This window comes from Zymoseptoria tritici, chromosome 3, assembly GCF_000219625.1.
Source record: "Zymoseptoria tritici IPO323 chromosome 3, whole genome shotgun sequence".
NCBI lineage: Eukaryota > Fungi > Ascomycota > Dothideomycetes > Mycosphaerellales > Mycosphaerellaceae > Zymoseptoria > Zymoseptoria tritici.
Genome location: NC_018216.1, coordinates 3040399 through 3059112, shown reverse-complemented (window position 1 = coordinate 3059112; position 18714 = coordinate 3040399). Strand labels below are relative to the sequence as shown.

The window sequence follows — 18714 nt, the reverse complement described above, 5'->3', positions numbered from 1 at the left end:
GTTTGTAGGGCAGGTTTGCTGACTGCCACCACCAAGAATAGGGTATCGGAACCGGAAATTCTGCATAGTTATGTACAATGAAAAACCATAGCGATCGGTCGCTTCGTCGATCGCTCCCAGCCATCCAGACCGCTGGACGATCAAGTCCATTCAATGAGAAAACCGGATAAGCTTATGCTCGTCGCACGCCAAAGCTCGCTCGATGGAAGGTCTTCTGTGACCTGTGATGCGGAAAAATTGTAGACGGCCCACCCATATCCTCACCCCTCCCTGTCTGCGTCCCATCGACTCCTGTTGACGTATTTCCCTGCTGGTGTTGCTGTGATCTCCAATCCCTCGTGATGCACATCGCCTCCCAGGTCGAACGTCCACCACACTCCATTCCGTGCACTCCCTCCACAAATCAATGCGTAAAGCTCGGCTTCAAAAACTTCGGACCCTTCGGATCCTTCGGCGGAACATGATTATGCAACGCCTTCTTCTGCCTCTTCCGGATATCATCACTATACCCTTCCTGCTGACAACACGCATACTCCGTCACCGTCTTACTCTCCAGCGCCTGCGCAATCGTCCACCGCTTCGTCGGATCCGGATGCAACATGCCAAACATGAGAACTTTCGTCGACGCATCGTCCAATGATTGAAACTGCTTCGTACCCGCGAAAGCAGGTAACTCTCTCCCCTTTTTGATTTCACCGTCGGGGTACTTCTCCAGCCACTGGTCCCACGTGTCGCAGTATATGTTAAAATTCTTGCACTCGAGGCTGGCGGCGTCCCAGGGGTTGCCGCCGAAACAGAGGGTGAGGTATACGATGGCGGTGGACCAGACGTCCACGGCGCGAGGGTCGTAATCGCCTTTGCGTTGGTAGACTTCCGGTGCGATGTAGGGTCGGCTGCCGACCCAGCCGGGAGCGCAGAGGCGGATGGGTTCCTCTGGGTCGATGATGGATTGTCGTCTGCAGTTGCGGCAGCCGGGATGTTGGCCGGAGAAGACTTCGCCGGTGCCGAAGTCGGCGATTTTGAGGCAGCCGTCTTTGTTGACGAGGAGGTTCTCGGATTTGATGTCGCGATGTGCGATGCCGCGGCTGTGGAGGTAGTCGACGCCTCGGATGAGTTGCTTGAACATACAGTTGCGGTCTTCGACTGAGAAGTAGTTCTTCTTGATGAGGTCGTTGAGGTCGCCCAGCTCGCAGTACTCCATGACGTGAAACCACCGCTCGTGTGAGATGCAAAGTCGGAATGTGCTGACAATGTTTGGGTGTTGACATGATTTCGAGATGGCGTATTCGGATTTGATTTTGCGGACGTAGTCGTATTCTTCCTCCTCGGTGGTATCTCGTGCGCGGAACTCCTTGACGGCGAACAATCTCTCCTTCGTCTTTTCCGTGCCGGCTGTTTTGCTCTTCATTAGTCGGACAATCGCAGCTCCACCTTCACCAATGTCCTTTTGACTTAGACGTGACATGACATTGAAGTGTTGCTCCAATTGACATTCATCGACTTCCAAGGTCTCCGGCAGATGCACGGACAAGCGCCGCGCTTTTGAACCAGCACCTCGATCGACACCTTCCAGATAATCGCCCTCTGCAGCTTTGGAATAGATGGACGACCTCCGACCATGTGTCGCTGCTGAGCTGTTCCGACGCGGTCTCCTTTCGGGTTCATCGCCGAAATTCTCGGCCCATTTGATACCACCTCTGGAGCTTTTGGTGCTAAGCGGGGTCGGCAATCCGTCCGGATAGACCACTGCATCCTCCGCCTCAGCTTCAGCTTCAGCCTCGTCGCGAGCACCATTCACCAGGATTTGCGGTCGGTCGGCAGCTACGTCATCTTCGGCTAATTGGGGTGACCTTGTATTGCGGATATTGTGAGTGTTGGAAGTGGGTGAGGATGGCTGGCGTAGCACGGATTTGGGCGCCGCGGCATTTCCGTTGCCATTTGTGAGGGTGGGAGGATTTGTCGCATTTGTCGCATGATTTTGGCTGGTGGATCGTGGATTTGATGATTGTTGCAGTTGTGGTGGTGGAATGGAGGGCGAAGGTGGATGTGAATGTGAATGCGCAACGGCGGGGGCGGCGGCGGGAGAATTATTGATGCTGCTGGTCCGTCGGTGCGGGCCAAGATGACGTTTGAAGAATCCCGGTTTTTTCTCATGCACCGGCGGCGACGACGACATGTCCGGCATGTTGCGCGCGTGTCGCACGTCGCTTTCGGTTGTCATGCTGGTGGGTGAAGTGTTGTTGGTGTAATTCGAGGAAGTCGAGGAAGTCGAGGTGGCCGGGCGCTTTCTGGAAAGGATTTGTTGGAGCTTCTGGGATCGAGCGAGTTCGCGCGTGCCGGGAGCCGTGGGAGCGCCGTGGGAGGTGTCGAGGTACAGCCCACGGTTGTCGTTGTTCGCATCGACACTATCAGCAGCAGCAAACCTGTTCCTGGGTGATCGTGAATTGAAATAGAGGGATTCAAGTGTTCCGGCCTTGAAGTGCGGCGGTGTTAGGTCATCGTCGCGAGTTCGCAAATCCTTCGGGTCAATCCAGTATTCGTAGGCCAATGCGCCGTCTGTGATTGATGAATTTGTGTGAGCTGATACTCGTCGTTGTAGTACAGTCTCAGACAGATGATCATGGAATAAAACATGCAAGAATCAATTCACGTACCCTCGGAATATTGACGACAGCCGAATCTGGTCGTGGCATAGCGGGTTGAAGAGCTCATGATGCAATTCCGAAAGCGAGGCCGACCAGATAGCGCTTGCCCGGCCCGGAGCGAGAGGATGGGAGGGGAGGGGAAATAGAGGAACAGACGACCGACCGGCTGATTAATTAACGGAGAGAATGCTTGGACGACGGGAAGACAACCTTGGAAAATGCTTCAAATGGCTGTCCGAAGAAATGCTGCGACCTCAACATCGGGGAGAGTAGGGCCCACTCGGAGATATATAAAACCAAACTCACTCCACGACTAGGAGGGATGATGCTACTCGCCCTGCTGTACGATGAGGCTATCGAACCGACGTCGTCCAGACACCCGTCTCCACTAGGGATGGATTTGATTGAGAGTTGCGCAGCCAAGCGAGTCTGATGCCCGCGCCCAGCGATTGCCAAGTTCAAACACTTCATCTGTGCTGGGATCAGGACTCGGGAGACTGCGGATCTTTGCCCTGTGCCATCGGAAACACCAGCATCCTAGTTGCATCTCTTGCGGGAGTTTTTCAATCGTCATACTGCGACGTCTGGCGGCTGTTCTGGATGTCGTTGCGGGCTGGCTGACTATGGAGTCCTCCAACGTGTGTTGAGAGTTGAGACATTCCTCTCTGCCAGACGCAATCTGAAACGGGACAACAACCACCACTGAGCACTCTGTCGTCTTCGGCTCATGCATGCTAGACCTAGACGCACTGGCCCTGTTCAGGTCAGACTACTACATTGACTTTCCACTACTGTCGATGCACGCGCTTGGCCTTATCTTCTTTCACGGCTTGGATCTTCTTCCGTCTGCAACCGCTACGAGCGGTCTCTTGACTCCTTTGCGTATCCAGCGTCTTTCGACTTGGCGCATATCCCGGGGACCGACGGATCGAAGCGAATGCACGAGCAGGGCACATCCGCCGAGATACCGCCCAGTCAAGGCTGCGATAGTTTCTATTTGGATCTCCATTGCCAAGCGGACTGATTTCCTTGAAGTTTGAGCTTGCCAGCGATGCTGCTTCAAGTGGACGTGGTCTCTCCTTGTCCGACAATTAACACGTTGCTCTCACTCTGACCGACTACTTGGAGAGCCCTCCACCGACTTGAAGGGTCCTACTACACATGTATGCAATGCTGCAATGCTGCACTGCTGCACTGCGACCTCCGACCGTTCTCCCTTGGCGGCGTTGGCGCGCCGTGCACCCCGACTGCCGATGCATACACGATCGTCATTTCTTACACTCCAGTTCACGACCGGACGAGTCTAGTAGATGCACGTATTGCGACTTACTGTCGCTTACTCTGCAGGACAGGGTATGTCGCGATCGCAGCAATGGATGGTAAGGGTCCAAAGGCCACGCTGCAGTATGTGGTGTAGCAAGGAAGCAGACTCCCTACAAGACCGGCGTATCCGACATTCATCCTGCGACGGCTGCTATGCGTTGGCGGTAATCTGACGTTGCGGTGCGCAGTCTTGCGGGTCATACACGCAACACCGTACGCGGATGTGCAGCGTGCTTCGAAGGCGGTGTTATCATACTGGCAGCTTGGCCTCCTGGGCATCGCGAAAAGCATGATCATTATCGACGAGCATGAGGCAGACTTGCACCTTGTGCAGGCTGATGCTGATGTCCTATGCTCGCTATATCCTCCTTCTTGGCTTCCGTACAGCCAACAGCATCAAGCCTCGTCGTCCAACGTAGCTCGAACATAAGCACAAGTTTCTAGAAACGTCTCTAGCATAAGCGCCTTCTTCATCAACATCGGCATTTGCTTGACTGGTCTTCACCGACACGAAGCCAACGCAGCGCAGTGTAGCTGGAAGAGCCCGCTTGGCATCATCGCGGCCCAATCAACGGGGAAGAAACTCCCACAAACCTTGATGAGACCAGCTTCCCGGACCACCACCGCATTACCATTTCCATGATTCGTTTCACCCTTCTCTGCATGATCTCGTTTCGATTATCCTCGGAGTCTTGCTGCCGGCTGCTTGCGCTACCTTACTTGAAACCCCGCGTCCCGCCAAATCATGCCTCAGTGTCTTTCGGTGGTGGCGGAGGTGCGCTCCTCCTCCGAGCTTCTCATCACACTCTCCAGCTTCCAGCTTCCAGCTTGCTGTCCTGATGCTCTTGCCATCGACCCTACTTCTTCTACTGAACTTCAGATTCGCCTCACAGTCCATCAGCATTTCACAATGTTGCCAGCAAGACGAGTGAGAATGAGGCCAGATTGGTGGCAATGATATCGCTGTCTGCGACCATTTGGCAAAAAGAACCATGTTGGTGCCTCAGGCATCTCGTGCAAGCTCGAAGTCGGCTTTGGCCTGATCTCATCGCGGGCCATGGGGAAATGCTGTTGCGCGAAGTCCAGTCCACACCACGCACCGCCTCTTCTCTGCTTCTCACCCCTCCACCACTACAACGACGACATACACCAGTTCTTTCAATTCTCTTCCTCGTCTTCACTCTCAGAAACTCTCTACAATTTCCTCATCACATTCTCTCGGCTGGACCACTGCCTGCTGATCACGCTCGGAGGAAGCTCAATCTACGCGAGCACACTCCGCTTCATTGACTGACCATTGACCATCCAGTCCGACAGCAAACTTGATCGGCGACTCTCGGATACAAATTCTCAACATCGTCTCCTGCAATTCCGCTGATCTCGCCGATTTTCGACGAGCCCGAAATCCACCATGCCGCCGTCGCCGCCGGCGCGGAGGAGCACACGCGGTGCTGCTCCGGCAGCACCAACATCTACTACATCCTTCTCTCTGTCTTCCAGCCGTCAAGACCGCAATACGCGCGGAGGAAACGCACAGACATCGGCGACACCCCGTTCACTTTCTTCAGAGGACATCAGCGAGCCACCACGACGAAGTCAACGAGCACAACTCCTCCAGAAAGAGGACAGCCCTGGGAAGAGCGCAGAAGCGATAGATGATCCGGATGAAGAGGCGATAGATGAGGAGGAAATTACACGCTGCATTTGCGGACACCAAGATTATCCAGGCCCGCCTCTCAGCGAAGCCTTTGACAATATCCCGGATGCACAGTCAGAAGACGCTGGTGGACTGTTCATCCTGTGTGATGGATGCAGCGTCTGGCAGCATGGAGGTTGCGTTGGAATTGTCGAGGAGAGTCAAAGTCCGGACAAATACTTTTGCGAGCTGTGTCGTCCAAAGCAGCACTCGGTGCATAAGGATGTCAACGGGTACGTTCATTTCTCATTTCCTTCGCAGATAAAACCCCAGTATTCGTCATCGGTCGGTCTTGTCATTTGCGGGAGCTCGCGATAGCTCCAGTCATGGCAGGCGTCACCGCTGTCACCTGAGCAGCTCCGCCGCGAGTGAAGGCAAGCTTGCAACACACTCACAGCGACATCGCTCTCACACACCTACAACATCTCCACACCACATGCGACAGCGTCACCATGGCGCGCTATCACGACGCACCCACCCGACATGCAGCAGCTAAAGTTGAGAACAACAGGCAGAAATATTCCCTCTACCTACCACTACATCCGAAAGCCTCGCGAAAGGGCTCCGTCAGCAAGCATGACGACAAAGCGAAGAAAGAGCGTGATTTGGCAGCTTCTCGTGGGAGTGTCGATCCTACTACCGGTAGGAGGAGGGGTACCATGAGGAGTAAAGAGCACGACGATGAAGAGGAACAACTGAAGCGAGCGATTGAAGAGAGCAAGCGCGCGGCAGATGGTGGTACGGGTACTGGTAGGAGGGTTGGGAAGCGCGGTCGCGACGATAGCAGTGAAGAGTGAGTGAAATCCTGAAGGAGACAAGAGTCACAGGCTGATGATTCCACAGCAAGCATGAGAGCAAACGTCAGAGGACGGCCTCAATGTCGGTACCATCAGTCACCAGAACCGCCGATCTCGAGGACGACACAGACGGAGAGGGAAATCCCACTACCAGCAAGATCAAGAAAGCCAAGGCAGAGGCAGCACAATCCGCGCGACAAGTCAAGCAGGCTGAGCAAGAAAAGGAGAGGGAACGAGCAAGAGCCGAGGCCGCAAACCGTAGATTGGACAGAGCGAGAAGTCGGCGAAACGACGGTGAGATCAGGACATTGAGTGAGCGAGATCTTCCACCACTAACACAACTCGCAGAAGCAGAGCTGGACGACGATGGAGCTGAGGTAGCCCCCAGCCATCACGACTCCCCACCACCACCGTCCTCACAACCTCCATCACCACCCGCACCCGTCGAGAAAATATCACACAAGAAAGGACCCGGCAAGAAACCAGGAAAGAAGCTCGGAAACAATCAATACACAAAACGCAACCTCGAACAAGCCGCCTCCAGCCCCTTTGGTCGAAAGAGAGGACTCCAAACCCAAGCCACGACCGGCAGTGGCGATGAAGGACAAGACAGCGCGAACGCAGACACCAACGGCAACGGCACGAGCAAGACGAGTCCGAGCGCGGCGGAGAATGGCAATACCAATGGCAATGGCACGGGTCGGAAATTTGGCCGACCAAAGAAAAATGTCGTGAATGGGAATGGCAATGGGAGAACGACGATCAATGCGGGTGAAGAGGTCGAGAAGACATTTACGAATATGAGCTTGGCGCTGAACAATATGAGTGCGTATATTGCGAAGCAGCAGGGTGAGCTTGGACTGCCGGCAGTGGCGAGTGGTGTCAGTCCCGGCAGCGGTGGTGAGGAGTCGTTGTCGGCGGGTGGAGCTGTGCAGCCTCCTGGTGGTGGTGGGGACGGGGAGGGTGTTCATAAGGTCGAGGTGGAATCGAAGTTTGAGGAATTGAGTAGTGCGGAGATGGCGGTGAAGTTGCAGGAGAATATTGCCAGGTGGCAGGCGGAGTATGGGCATTTGGTGTCGTGAGGGTGGGAGTCATGATCTCGAATGAACAGCGGCTGGTGAAATCGGGAAGGAGGAATGGGAAAAGCATTGATTGATAAGAATGGCATGCGAGTCGCTTTTCAGGAAAATCGGCTACGTGTGGACGCTTTTACTGGGAGTCTACTGATGCGCTCAAAGCAAGGGCTCGAGGCGCAATGCCATTCTCTCCTCTCTCTCTCTCTCATGAAATGACATCGCCAGTATTTGGCTCTGGACAGCATTGCCGATGATCTTCCTCTATTGTCACGGCGTCACCACTGAACAACTCAGGTACTCTCCCAGACAAGACAATTTGGCGAAGCTTTCGGCCATGCCTCACACAGAAAGAGCTTTCCATTCTTCCAGCCCAATGCAAATTGTCTCGATGATCATACACTTCCCTCATCTTACGTATGTATCGTTCCTCCTGGTTGTTCGTGCTCGCTCAATTGGGCATCTCAAACCCTTCAAATATCCATATCGATATCCCCGGCACCGCCATTCGCTCCGTTGCTCGCAGCAGTCGCCTCGCCATTCCCAGCCGGTGCATCATCTCCTCCCTTCGAGCCCCAATAGTCCGCCATCTCAGCGTCCAGCTCTTCCGCCGTCTTGCGAGGTCGTCCACCCACCAATTCATGTCCCTGTTCATCGGTACGTGGGCGGCGTCCTCCTCTGCCTCCACGTCCACCTGTGCCACTCTCCTCTCTCCTCGCGCCTGGTCGTCGGCCGCCTTCACGCGGTGTGCCTCTGCGTCGGATTGGGGATCGCTCGCCGCCGCGGGCTCCTCCGGGTACGTAGCGGTCGACGTCTGATGCCGCTCGGCCTCCACCTCCTCTGCGAGGGCTATCGCTTCGCTGTCTTCGTCTGCGGCTATCGTCTCGAGGGTCGGGACCATTGTCGATCCGGTCGAAGAGGCTGCGTGGTGGCTTTTCGATGCGGTCGAAGAGCGAGCCGCGTGGTGCGGAAGGTGCTGGGCCGGCGGGCAGGAGGGTCATGCGAATTGCTTGACCGTTGGCATTTTGGCCGTCGAATTGCTGGACTGCATCGGATGCGTCGCGTGGGTCTTCGTAGATTACGAATGCGGTTCCTTGGGAGCGGTCGGCGCGGTCGTAGAGGAGGCGGACGGAAGCGACTGGGCCTATGCGTTCGAATAGTTCCTAGGTGGTGTTAGATCGTGTGGAAGGAGGGTTTCCGATTGAGGGCGTACGCGAAGGTCGTTCTCTGTGAGCTCGTAGTGGATGTTGTCGACACGGATCTTGCTTCCACCAGTGCTGTGGCTAAGAGTTAGTTGGCGTCGCAATGGACTTTATGGACATTGCTTCGTACGTTGCGGCACCACGCGGAGCATAACGATCGTCTTCAACTGGCGCATGTCTCTGCGAGCGGTCTGCAGTAGTATCAGTTTGTGCCCAATGCCTCTTTTGCTCATCTCCACCCACCGTATCGTTCTCCCTCGAATCGATCGTGTACCCAGTCGCTACGCCTCGTCAGCCCATGGTCCATCTCTCTTTCATCAAGACATCCGTACGAGTCGAGGTTGGCGGGTTCATCGCGTCGGTACTGTACGGCAGGAACGCCCTGTTAGCTCGGTCTGGCGTTGTCGCGAGTCGCTATCCATGGTTCGACAATCGAGTCCTCGGAAAGGGTGTTCGGCGACCGGATTACTGGGGAAAAAAGGCACCTGCGTAGGGATATTCGCATCAGCACAACGGATCCTGGTTCATGAAATCATCCGCTTCATACCTTTCGTACGCCATCTCTGGGATACTCCTCTCGACGAGGCGCTCTCGGTGGTGGTGGTCGTCTGTCACCTCCGCCGCCTCCACGGCCTCCTCTGCCTCTGCCTCCGCCGCGCTGAGTCTGTGTTAGTGAGAGTCTATCCCTCGTGGTGTATTCGATTTGTCGTACCGGGCGCTCGGGGCGTTCGCTGATGATCTCGTCAAGGCTGCGGTCCATGCTGTCGGTCGTTGTTGTCCGGAAGTGAAAGTCGGCAGCCGGTCGCGAGATGGGAGGTTGTATGGATGGAGCTTTGACGTCGCTTGGCAGGCAGGCGGGACTGCCGCGAACGCCGAAACTTTCGGAAAGTCCAAGGACAATTCATTTCTTCTCCTACTTTCTCCATCAACATGGATGCTCTCGTGGAAATTCATTCCGCGGCATCGCACAGGATGTGAAGATGGACAGGAGATCGTGCGATCGTGCGATCGACAAGGCAGCGATAGCAGGTCTCGGACAACTTGATCCTGCAATGCTTTGACAATCAGAGATTGAAAGTTGTGGTCAAATAACACAACTGCAGAGGTTTCATGGTAAGCATCACCCTCGACATCCTCCCTCCCTTTCATGATGACAATACTTCGTTATACCCAGCTCACTCAGATGCTACGGCAATTGCTGCGAACGCGATTATCTGACTACCTTCAACATTCATCATCCATTCATCTCCTCCTCGATGATAGACGCACATGCTGACCTGTCTTCAGATTTATAGCTTGCCAATCCGAATGCATGCTTCGAGCTGTGTCAGGGAGTGTGAGCGTACGCGAAGGAGCTCAATCTGCTCGCCAACGGTGGTGGGTATTCGGTAGGTTCATAGTTCCCAATACAATTATCATTCTGCACGTCTCTTTTGGCACAGTATCGATCTTTTCGGTGTCCAATATCCGGAACGCACGAATGCGGTTGGAGAATGCCTCTGGAAATTGAGTACTGTAACGATTTCCAGCATGTCCGTGATGCTCGAAGGTCTCAGCCTAGACCGGTCCGTCGGAATCTACGCCTGTAGGACCCGAGCGAGCAGAAAGGTCGATCCTTGGCCGAGAGTACGACCCAGGGCGTGAACATTGGCATTTGGGCTTCTCTCGACTCGTAAGCTCGTCAAGGATCTCAAGCTTCGACCCGGTTTCCTTCGCTAGCCACAAATTCGACCGAGGAAGCGAAGTCTCACACGCTCTCCGCGCGGCGAGGCACTTCTGGAGTGACATGCTGGAAGAAAAGGGCATGGTCGGCGGAGGGCGGCGCAGAGGGAGCCGGGGAGGAGTCGGACAATTTGCAGCATCTTCAATGATCGGACCGAAGATGACGATGTTGTGTATCCGCACACGGAGCCTTTCGCCAGTTTCACCAGCCCCTGCTCTCGGCAAGCATACGCATCAATAGTGCCAACAGCCCGGATATCGACGGTCTGTGCCAGGACGATGAAGTTGAAGGCGATGAGGTCTTCGTGCTGCGCCAGAGAGCGCAAGCGTACGCGCAGGAGTTCGTCGAGGACCCGTGCCGTATACGAGTAGCCCGTTGGCAAGACCATCGCTTCTTGTAGACGAGCAGCTCGTCAAACATTGTAAAGAAGGAAGACGGTAGACGAGCTGCTTGTCCAAGCGGGTATTGTTTCTCAAAGATTGGCGTACTCAATACATCAGAGCCGGGCAGCAAGGTCACAGGAATCTGCACCTTCTGCCTCCAGATTATCCGACGTGACAAGCTCCCAGCTCTGCAGACATCGGCCCGTTTTGGTCGTCCAACGAGCACACGTTATTGCATCCCGGATGAGCCACAGGGATCGAAATCCTTACATATCAGATCCGTCTCGCCGATTCATCGAACGCGAGAAGCCTGCCAAATCCTCTGGATACACAGATATTGGCATCTTTCGAGATTACAGCTACGACACGCCGTCAGCGAAGACGAGCCACTTGTTGGAAGGCCTGGTCTGTTACAAGGAGACGACCCTGCTGTCGAAGGCTACCTCAGGCGGCCTTGCGCTGGTCAGTCTGCTGGAATCTCCTCCTCCAGCCACTGAGCTCACTGTTTCCCAGTAACGACGCAGCCAAAGTCATGTGCTCACTTTCGTTTGTCGCGGCATTCGGTGGTACGGAGGTGTACAACAGTCTTCCACTATCCGCTGTCATCTTTCTCCAAAACATCAACACTCACTGCTTTGCGTAGTAAGGCAGACCGGCAGGCCTAAGAAGTTTGGCAACAGACTTTGCAGCATCTCCGATACAGTGCCATATGTCTGCGGCATTCAGTGCTGGCGCAGATGGGAGGCAACGCGGGTATGTACAAGCGGTCAACCGGTTCATAGGGATCGAGGCCTACTGATGCTGACTTTCTTGATCAGTGTCGGATCTCCTAGTCGCAAGATGCTTCTGCGAATGTCTTCAGAGGGCTGATCCGGCAAACCTCCAATTTTCGACCCCAGAACATGCATCATCTCCATCGTAACGAGGTGTCCAGCGGTGGCACAGATAGGAGGGTCTTTGAGAGAGTGGCTGCCAGCGATTCACGAGATCGAGGTCGTTGTGATGCTGATTTGACCGAGTAGATTCAGGGCATGTTTCACGGCGAAGGCCGTGGTCGGAAGCGCGTCCATGCGTGCCTACCTCACCTCACTAGATGGACTCGAATTCCAGGACATCTTCTATAACGATTAGTCATCTTCCAACACATGTCGGTGAACCGGTCTGACATCTCACACTATCTCCTCCACCTCGTCACCATCTGGGGCAACATGACGGGATCCATGCAGCCAGGACATGCTCCGATCTCGAGAGTCAACCAGGTGAGGGACAGCGGTAAGGGCCATCAGGTGCTCTCCACTTCCAGCAGCAAGCTTCAACCGATCCGTGGGACACGAGCTACTCGTTCGACCGATGCAGCCGGCTCCGAAGGTCTTCCCATCGGCGTGAGTGATGACGAGGATGACGACCCTCCCACCAAGAGACAACGCACCACGCGATCTGCATACAGCAAGCCCTCGCTCTCTTCCACAGCACAGCAAGACAGTGCCAACAACGAGGACATTGACCCATCGATCCAGCACAGTGAGACTGAAGACGATGAGCCGATCAAGTTCATCCGACGAGCCGCCCGTCCTGCCAATCGATCAGTTTCCGTGGATTTATACGAAGTCAGCGAGACAGAGGTTGAGGATCCAGCTGCAACTGATCGCTCTCCGAAACATACATCACGATAGTGCCAACAAAGCGGATATTGGCGGTTCGTGCCATGACGATGAGACTGAAGATGACGAGGTCGAAACTGTTCACGAGAAGCGTGTCGTCCGTCCCGCACACAAGCCGAAGCATCTCTCCCACGACCTGCTCTCGACAAACGACACCCATGACACTGCCACCGTAGCTGATGATGACGGATCAGAAGAAGATCGTGAGAACGAAGCAGGCGAACCGGATGTCTCGCCTTCAATATCAACCAGCCATGGTATCGAAGACGAAGACGCTCTGATCATCTCCATCGAAAATTCAGAAGACTTTTAGGGCGACTCTCAGCCTACTGTAGGTGACACTGTGGCATGAGACTCGTTCACCGATGCACCAGATCCGTGAGACCTCCTGGAGCGTATCCTGCAAGGATCCATCTCGCAGTGCTGGGAGAAGAGGCATCTGGTCTCCTCGCTCATTCATTATTCCCTGCTATGGACATACCATGGCGATCTCGACGGCGATGTTGGTGACTCTGGCCGTCGTTCACCAGGCAATACTCTTATATCAATTTCAAGAATGGAGATCGTTTCTTCGATACGGATGTGTTTGGGAGAGCTCACGCGCTGTCCTGCTATGTTGCAAGACAAGAGTCCACCGTCTTAATGACAGCATCATGGCCATCCACGATCGGCAGGCTGATATCGGCTTCTAGGTCTACATCGAAAGTCATGGCAAGATCTCCGTGTACAACGAGCTTGACCTCACTAGAGGTGCCGAGACAGATGAGGCGACATTGGTCGTGCGTTGCGGCAAGTGCAACGATCCGGACACCGACAAAATTGATACTGTGCCATGCTCCGAGCGCTCGTCTGGCAAGTACATCGTCAATAAGTAGACGTGCGATCTGTGTCCACCGACCAGCAAGGAGCACGTAGCCCGTCGTTGCGAAACTTCTAATGCGAACTACGATCGAACGACCAGCCGATCATTGACTCCGATATAGCAATACCTTCGAATCCAGACAACTTCGGCAAGACAGGAGCATATGATGAAACGGAACGGCGTGGGTCTTGATCCAGGCTAGCAGGAAGAGCTGACGGATGGCGTTGGCACAGCAGAAGTGGATTTGTACTTGGGCCTTTATATTGAAGCAATGCATGCGAAGACTCGGTGCATTCGAGCGCCGCTTCATTGATTTCACAGTGTGCACGTCACCGTATGTGGTCGTACGTTGCGTTGTCCATGTTTGAAGTTGATAGCTTGAGAAACTGTGTGTTCGACAATAGCACTTCGACACTCCAAAAATCCAATGCCTCCAGACATTCCCACGATCATTGATTTAATTGTTATGCTTCTTCGTTTATGATCTCCTGAACTACGGCAACAACCTCGTGGTCTCGGAATCTCGCTGCGTCCGCAGGCTCGAATACAATGGACGATAGAGCAATATCTAGACCGACATGTTGGTATGGACATAGCGACTTCGTTCCTTGGTCGATCAGTACGTTTGATAGCTCAGAAGAAGCGCAAAAAGAAGATCTGTCTTGACGTCTAGGACATAAGTGAAGCACAGCGTCGTTGCGCGACTCCTTGCGGGTGTCCGTCAAAATGGTAAAAAAATTGAGGTATTGAATTCTCGCGACTGGTGAATGTTAGATGGAGGATGAACCTGTCAGAGGTAGATGGTACGGACCGCCTGTGTGATTCGAACACTATTGTCACTGTTAATAGGGGATTGATGATTGGATTGAGTTGTTTCGACTCACCACGCTCCCGAAGGAACTGCCTATCAACTCTGTCTTGCAACATAGCAGGGCAGCGCGTTAACCACTCCGCCAAAGCGCCCGATTGGTTGATTTGTGATGAAGAGAGCATGTTCTGACGTAATATATCGCTCAAAACATCGTCCATAGGCCAGGGGAGACTAAATTCAGCTTCTGAATTCTCCGACTGGGGGACAGCAGACCCAGACCCACATCGTGAGTCTAATTATAGAACAGAACCGCTGTATTCATGCTGGGCACTCGTGGGGTTGCTGTCGTCTTAGTTCGTCAACACAACTTCGATATTTGCTTCCACGCTGTGGTCACTCGATGGGGGCATACTATTGCACTCAGAGACGTACAACAGTTGCTTCATGGGATGACGATAACGCACGGCGTTGAGCCTCTGTCTCCCATCAGAGTTTACTCCAGCGTTTGTTCCGCGGAGTGTGAGGTCCCGCTGTCGATGGCCTCTCCAGGGAACAAGCTTAGGCCAACGCAGCCGAACAGTCACACTCGGTCCGTCAATTCTAAACATATACTCTGTTTCTACTCTGAGTTCCCTACCGGAATATCGATCGATCCACTCCACCGCACACAATTTCGCACTCACGATCAAGCTCCGCGGAGATGTGGTCGGTACATTCACTCAAGCCGTCACGCGCGGCCCGCGCCGACTAAGCCGCATTGGGAACTTCAACTCACAGCGAAGGAAAGAACGCAGACCACCTCAGCCATGCACTCCACCAGGTCGACATGCAGAATGTCGCAGACCTCCAGCTCCACCGCCGGCCTGTGCGGACCGCAACAAATGATGTCAGTATCTGGTCCGACATCCCTCAGAACGACTTCCGCGAAAATCTCGTCAAGCTCGAGAGGCGCACCAATGCCGTGCCAATGGATGTCCTTATCGCTCCTGTCATCCACGACAGCTTCACAGAGACAGATGTTTTACCTCTGAGTGTCGAAAGGCAAGTGGCCGATGATCTCGCTTACATCGCGGCCGTGACAGAAGGAGCTCAAAGCGTTGCCGCCGTCTGCTTGGAACAGCACATTGGAAGTAAGCTACTCGTGCGAGTTGCAGGTATGGACGTCATGGATGCAAAGATTCGAGACATGCTGGACAAGACGGCCCGGCTACTAGAGAAAGCTGCGACTTTGCTGCAGCAGGCCGAGACGTGTAAGGAGCGGATGTTCGCCCTGATCACTGAGCAGCATTCACAGAAATTGCTCGGCCGCATGCGTTCGGCGAAATGGCAGAAACCTGCCTACTTGAGGAAGACACACAAGAAGCCTCTCGTTCGGGACTTCGAGAACCTGTCACACCGAGTTCAGCACGCATATCCATCAAAGGGTGAGGGGCATACCCGAAAGACTTTGGTCGATGCCATCACGGTGCTGAGCAAGGAATACGAGCGTTTTGAGAGCACGAATATCGAAGACGAACTAAAGAAGTTGAAACTTCTCGTAAGATCTACCCACGACTGGTGCCGAAACCCTGACGTGAGAGCTTTTGCATCCAAGCTCGACGGTATCTCTTCCCCGACTCCCCAAGTCGCGGCTGCGGTGAAGACATTGCGGCAATTGGAGAAGATTGGCGCCTACTGGAGGATCGCGAGCAATCTGGTCGACACCGCTACGAAGTTTCCAAAGTCATTCCGCCGGATCGAGATCAAGCATGTGGTGCCGTACGCGGAGACGCCGACCGAGATCGCACATGAAAGCTGGGCGAAAGTGATGCACGTTCACGCTGAGGTACAACTCGTTGTTGAGTATGCAATCAAACAGCAAAAGGACAAGGAGCACGACCTACAAAAAAGTGAAGGATCAGACTTCATCATCTGGCCCAGGACCATCGGAACAAGCAAATACCTCTGCTATCTCTGCTACCTCTTCTTGCGAGAATACGGTGGATTCGGACATGCGCTGAGTTCGCACGGAAGACTATTCGACCAATGGACGGTACCAGATTTGGAGGACTACGATCACGAGACGAGAGAAAAGCTGGCTCAGGTTCTATTCAGGATGAATGGTTGTGTTGTGAGACACACCGAGAAGCTAGGAGAAGCCATTGTCTGGAGACCTGAGCCCATGACGAGTCGTCAGAATCTATTGGCAGATCTTGACATTTCAAAGGAAGTTGTTGCAGACGAGGAAGTTAACGATAAATTGTCCAGTATGTCAGTTACAGCAGCTTGAGTCAGCAGACTCTTCATACGCATCCAAGTATACAATCGCTGCGCCAGGTTTGCGGCTACTCTTGAGCGGCCGGCGGCATATATTTCTTGGTCAACGCTGCCAGTTCTGCAGTGCTCTGCCTGTTTTTCTCCGCCTGGTCTCTAGCGCTCTTTGCCTCTCTCTCCGCCTTGAAGTACTCCGCCCCCATCGCGTATCTCTCGTCAGGTTCGGGATATTTAAACGCTGCGTGAGGTCCATCCTCATCAGCAGCAGCGCCATCTCGAGCCAGCCGCAGGCGATCCGCTTTCTCGTCATCATCAATCGCCCGGTCAACGATATCCAGCTTCTCACGAGCAGTTCCTCTTTGCGCAGGCTCGTGCATCAAACAAGTCTTCACGATATCCACCAAAGCTGTGCTGTAACTGTTCTCGATCGACGGGTTCCATTTCACCCACATGGGATCGTTGGGCTTGGTGTAGTATGGACGCTCGAAACTCACATCGCTATGCATAAGCTCGTAGATGATCGCTCCGACTCCCCAGAGCTGCGGATGGTTAGCTGCGATTCTTACTCGAAGACAACGGAGACTCACGTTCGCTGCCGCCAGAATCTGCTCATCGATCAAACTCCGATACTCTTGACCCGTGTCTTCCTTCTCTTTGTCCAGTATCGCCTTCTGCTGATCATCAGTCCTGAGTTCCATTGGTCGCCAGCACGCATTCCCCGCATCATCCCTTCGCAAAACCTGCGGATTGAAACCGTCAGTTGTCGAAGTCTCCACAGCGAATTCAAAGTCACTGAGCTTGACATTCGGATAGATCGAGTCGGTTGTCGTGGCAAGGAACACATTGTCCGGCTTGAGATCTCGATGCACCACCTGCCGCCATCCCTCAACTGGACCATCAAGACTTCCTTGCTCCATGACCAACACGGCTCTGAGCAGCTGCTCCAGCATGCGCCACACAACAGGTTCTGGGACGATTGGCGTTTCCGCGGGCAGGACCTTAGCCTTGCGTATCGGTGGGATGGTATCTTCATGCCGGAACTCGCTGTGGTATTTGTTCATCATCACTTCAAGATTGTCCGCATCGTAGTACTCTCCAATGACCCGGTACTGATGGTCCTCCGGAAAATTCCTGTAGCCTCTGAGCTTGGCAAAGTTCGCGCCTCCGTTGGGTACATCACAAAGTCTCTTGTGAAGCACATAGTCCATATTTTGACGATTCTGCACGTCCCTGATGTCTCCGGACCATTTGGTGCCATCTTTCCAGTCGGCGAGCTTCTCCACGGTCGTACGTTTCACAACGGCGCGGTCACGGACGAGACCGGCAGGATCTAGTCGCACCCAGACTGACACGTCATTCACACCACCGCGGCCTCCGATGGCCAACCCTCCCTTCCAGAGAGTGTCTCCTCTGAGCTCATCCGCGGTTGGCATGACTTCGTCATCTCCTTCCCTGCCCATAAGATCATTGTCGATTGCTTGCGCTCGTTCCGCGATTGCTTGAGCTTGTTCCGCGTTTTGGGCGTTCCGTGTTTGAGTTAGTTCCGCTAGTCGGCGATTATTTTCTTGCCTCTGTGCCGCTCGTTGATCAGCTTCTTCTTGGATCCGCGCCGCTTCTTGATCAGCTTCTTCTTGGATTCGCGCCGCTTCTTGATCAGCTTCCTCTTGGACTCGCGCCGCTTCTTGATCAGCTTCTGCTTGGAGTCGTGCCGCCTCGATAGCTTCAGGTCGGTTTCGCGCCGCTTCTTGAAGAGCTTCCGCTTGACTTCGTGCCAACTCTTGGAGAGCATTCGCTTGAGCCTGTGTCCGTTGTGCCTTGGCCACGCGCCAGCCTGCCGAGACTTCTGCGAGTGCTGCAGCGTAGTTGCCATTGTTATTGGCTCTGGCTTGTCGAATATTGCGCTTCAGAAAAGTGGTCCATTTCGCTGGCTGGGCCATTTTCGCTCGTCCGTGGTTTGAGGATGATTGGATCGAGAATACTGACAGTGCGACGTTGAAAGGGTAGGCAAAGGATTGCCAGCGAACATTTCGGACAAAGAATGCTGACGCCGGATCAAGAGTTTGTAGTCCGGCCATCGAACAACGACGGCAGAACGAATCTGTCCCGTCGCAAAGGAGAAGCGGAACAAAGAGGACGTTGTTCTAACGTCTCCCAACTGAGCAGACGCCCACTCGAAGTTGTTTGACAATCGTGCTCTACCTCAGAGAGCATGACGAGTATCCTAGGACGACGTTCTGCAGTGATCGCTCATTTTCGAACGATTCTCCGCCGCAAAGTCCCGCGTT

At 54.1% G+C, this 18714-nt stretch overlaps 7 protein-coding genes across 7 annotated transcripts; 3 read left to right on the top strand and 4 right to left on the bottom strand.

Moving 5' to 3' along the window:
* Positions 1 to 403: 403 nt before the first annotated feature.
* On the bottom strand, positions 404 to 1561 carry MYCGRDRAFT_39267 (uncharacterized protein; the record flags this gene model as incomplete). The annotated part of the gene is made up of 1 exon (XM_003854021.1): positions 404 to 1561. A coding segment is annotated over one exon (1158 nt), but the record flags the coding sequence as incomplete, so codon positions are not given.
* A 2202-nt stretch (positions 1562 to 3763) lies between these two features.
* Positions 3764 to 4265, bottom strand: MYCGRDRAFT_92085 (uncharacterized protein; the record flags this gene model as incomplete). The annotated part of the gene is made up of 2 exons (XM_003854020.1): positions 3764 to 3797; positions 3976 to 4265. The coding sequence occupies 2 exons, from the start codon at positions 4263 to 4265 to the stop codon at positions 3764 to 3766; spliced, it is 324 nt and encodes a 107-aa protein (XP_003854068.1).
* Positions 4266 to 4897: 632 nt separating this feature from the next.
* On the top strand, positions 4898 to 7543 carry MYCGRDRAFT_108842 (uncharacterized protein; the record flags this gene model as incomplete). Its single annotated transcript, XM_003854172.1, has 4 exons — positions 4898 to 5897; positions 6062 to 6457; positions 6508 to 6755; positions 6810 to 7543. The coding sequence occupies 4 exons, from the start codon at positions 5380 to 5382 to the stop codon at positions 7541 to 7543; spliced, it is 1896 nt and encodes a 631-aa protein (XP_003854220.1).
* Positions 7544 to 8007: 464 nt separating this feature from the next.
* On the bottom strand, positions 8008 to 9885 carry MYCGRDRAFT_92083 (uncharacterized protein; the record flags this gene model as incomplete). Its single annotated transcript, XM_003854019.1, has 6 exons — positions 8008 to 8697; positions 8748 to 8811; positions 8867 to 8927; positions 8980 to 9118; positions 9284 to 9400; positions 9706 to 9885. The coding sequence occupies 6 exons, from the start codon at positions 9883 to 9885 to the stop codon at positions 8008 to 8010; spliced, it is 1251 nt and encodes a 416-aa protein (XP_003854067.1).
* Positions 9886 to 10266: 381 nt separating this feature from the next.
* On the top strand, positions 10267 to 12816 carry MYCGRDRAFT_92082 (uncharacterized protein; the record flags this gene model as incomplete). Its single annotated transcript, XM_003854173.1, has 6 exons — positions 10267 to 10301; positions 10700 to 10786; positions 11004 to 11354; positions 11546 to 11595; positions 11974 to 12363; positions 12527 to 12816. The coding sequence occupies 6 exons, from the start codon at positions 10267 to 10269 to the stop codon at positions 12814 to 12816; spliced, it is 1203 nt and encodes a 400-aa protein (XP_003854221.1).
* A 2219-nt stretch (positions 12817 to 15035) lies between these two features.
* On the top strand, positions 15036 to 16361 carry MYCGRDRAFT_13610 (uncharacterized protein; the record flags this gene model as incomplete). Its single annotated transcript, XM_003854174.1, has 1 exon — positions 15036 to 16361. A coding segment is annotated over one exon (1326 nt), but the record flags the coding sequence as incomplete, so codon positions are not given.
* A 1227-nt stretch (positions 16362 to 17588) lies between these two features.
* Positions 17589 to 18239, bottom strand: MYCGRDRAFT_103926 (uncharacterized protein; the record flags this gene model as incomplete). Its single annotated transcript, XM_003854018.1, has 1 exon — positions 17589 to 18239. A coding segment is annotated over one exon (300 nt), but the record flags the coding sequence as incomplete, so codon positions are not given.
* Between the last annotated feature and the right edge of the window lie 475 nt (positions 18240 to 18714).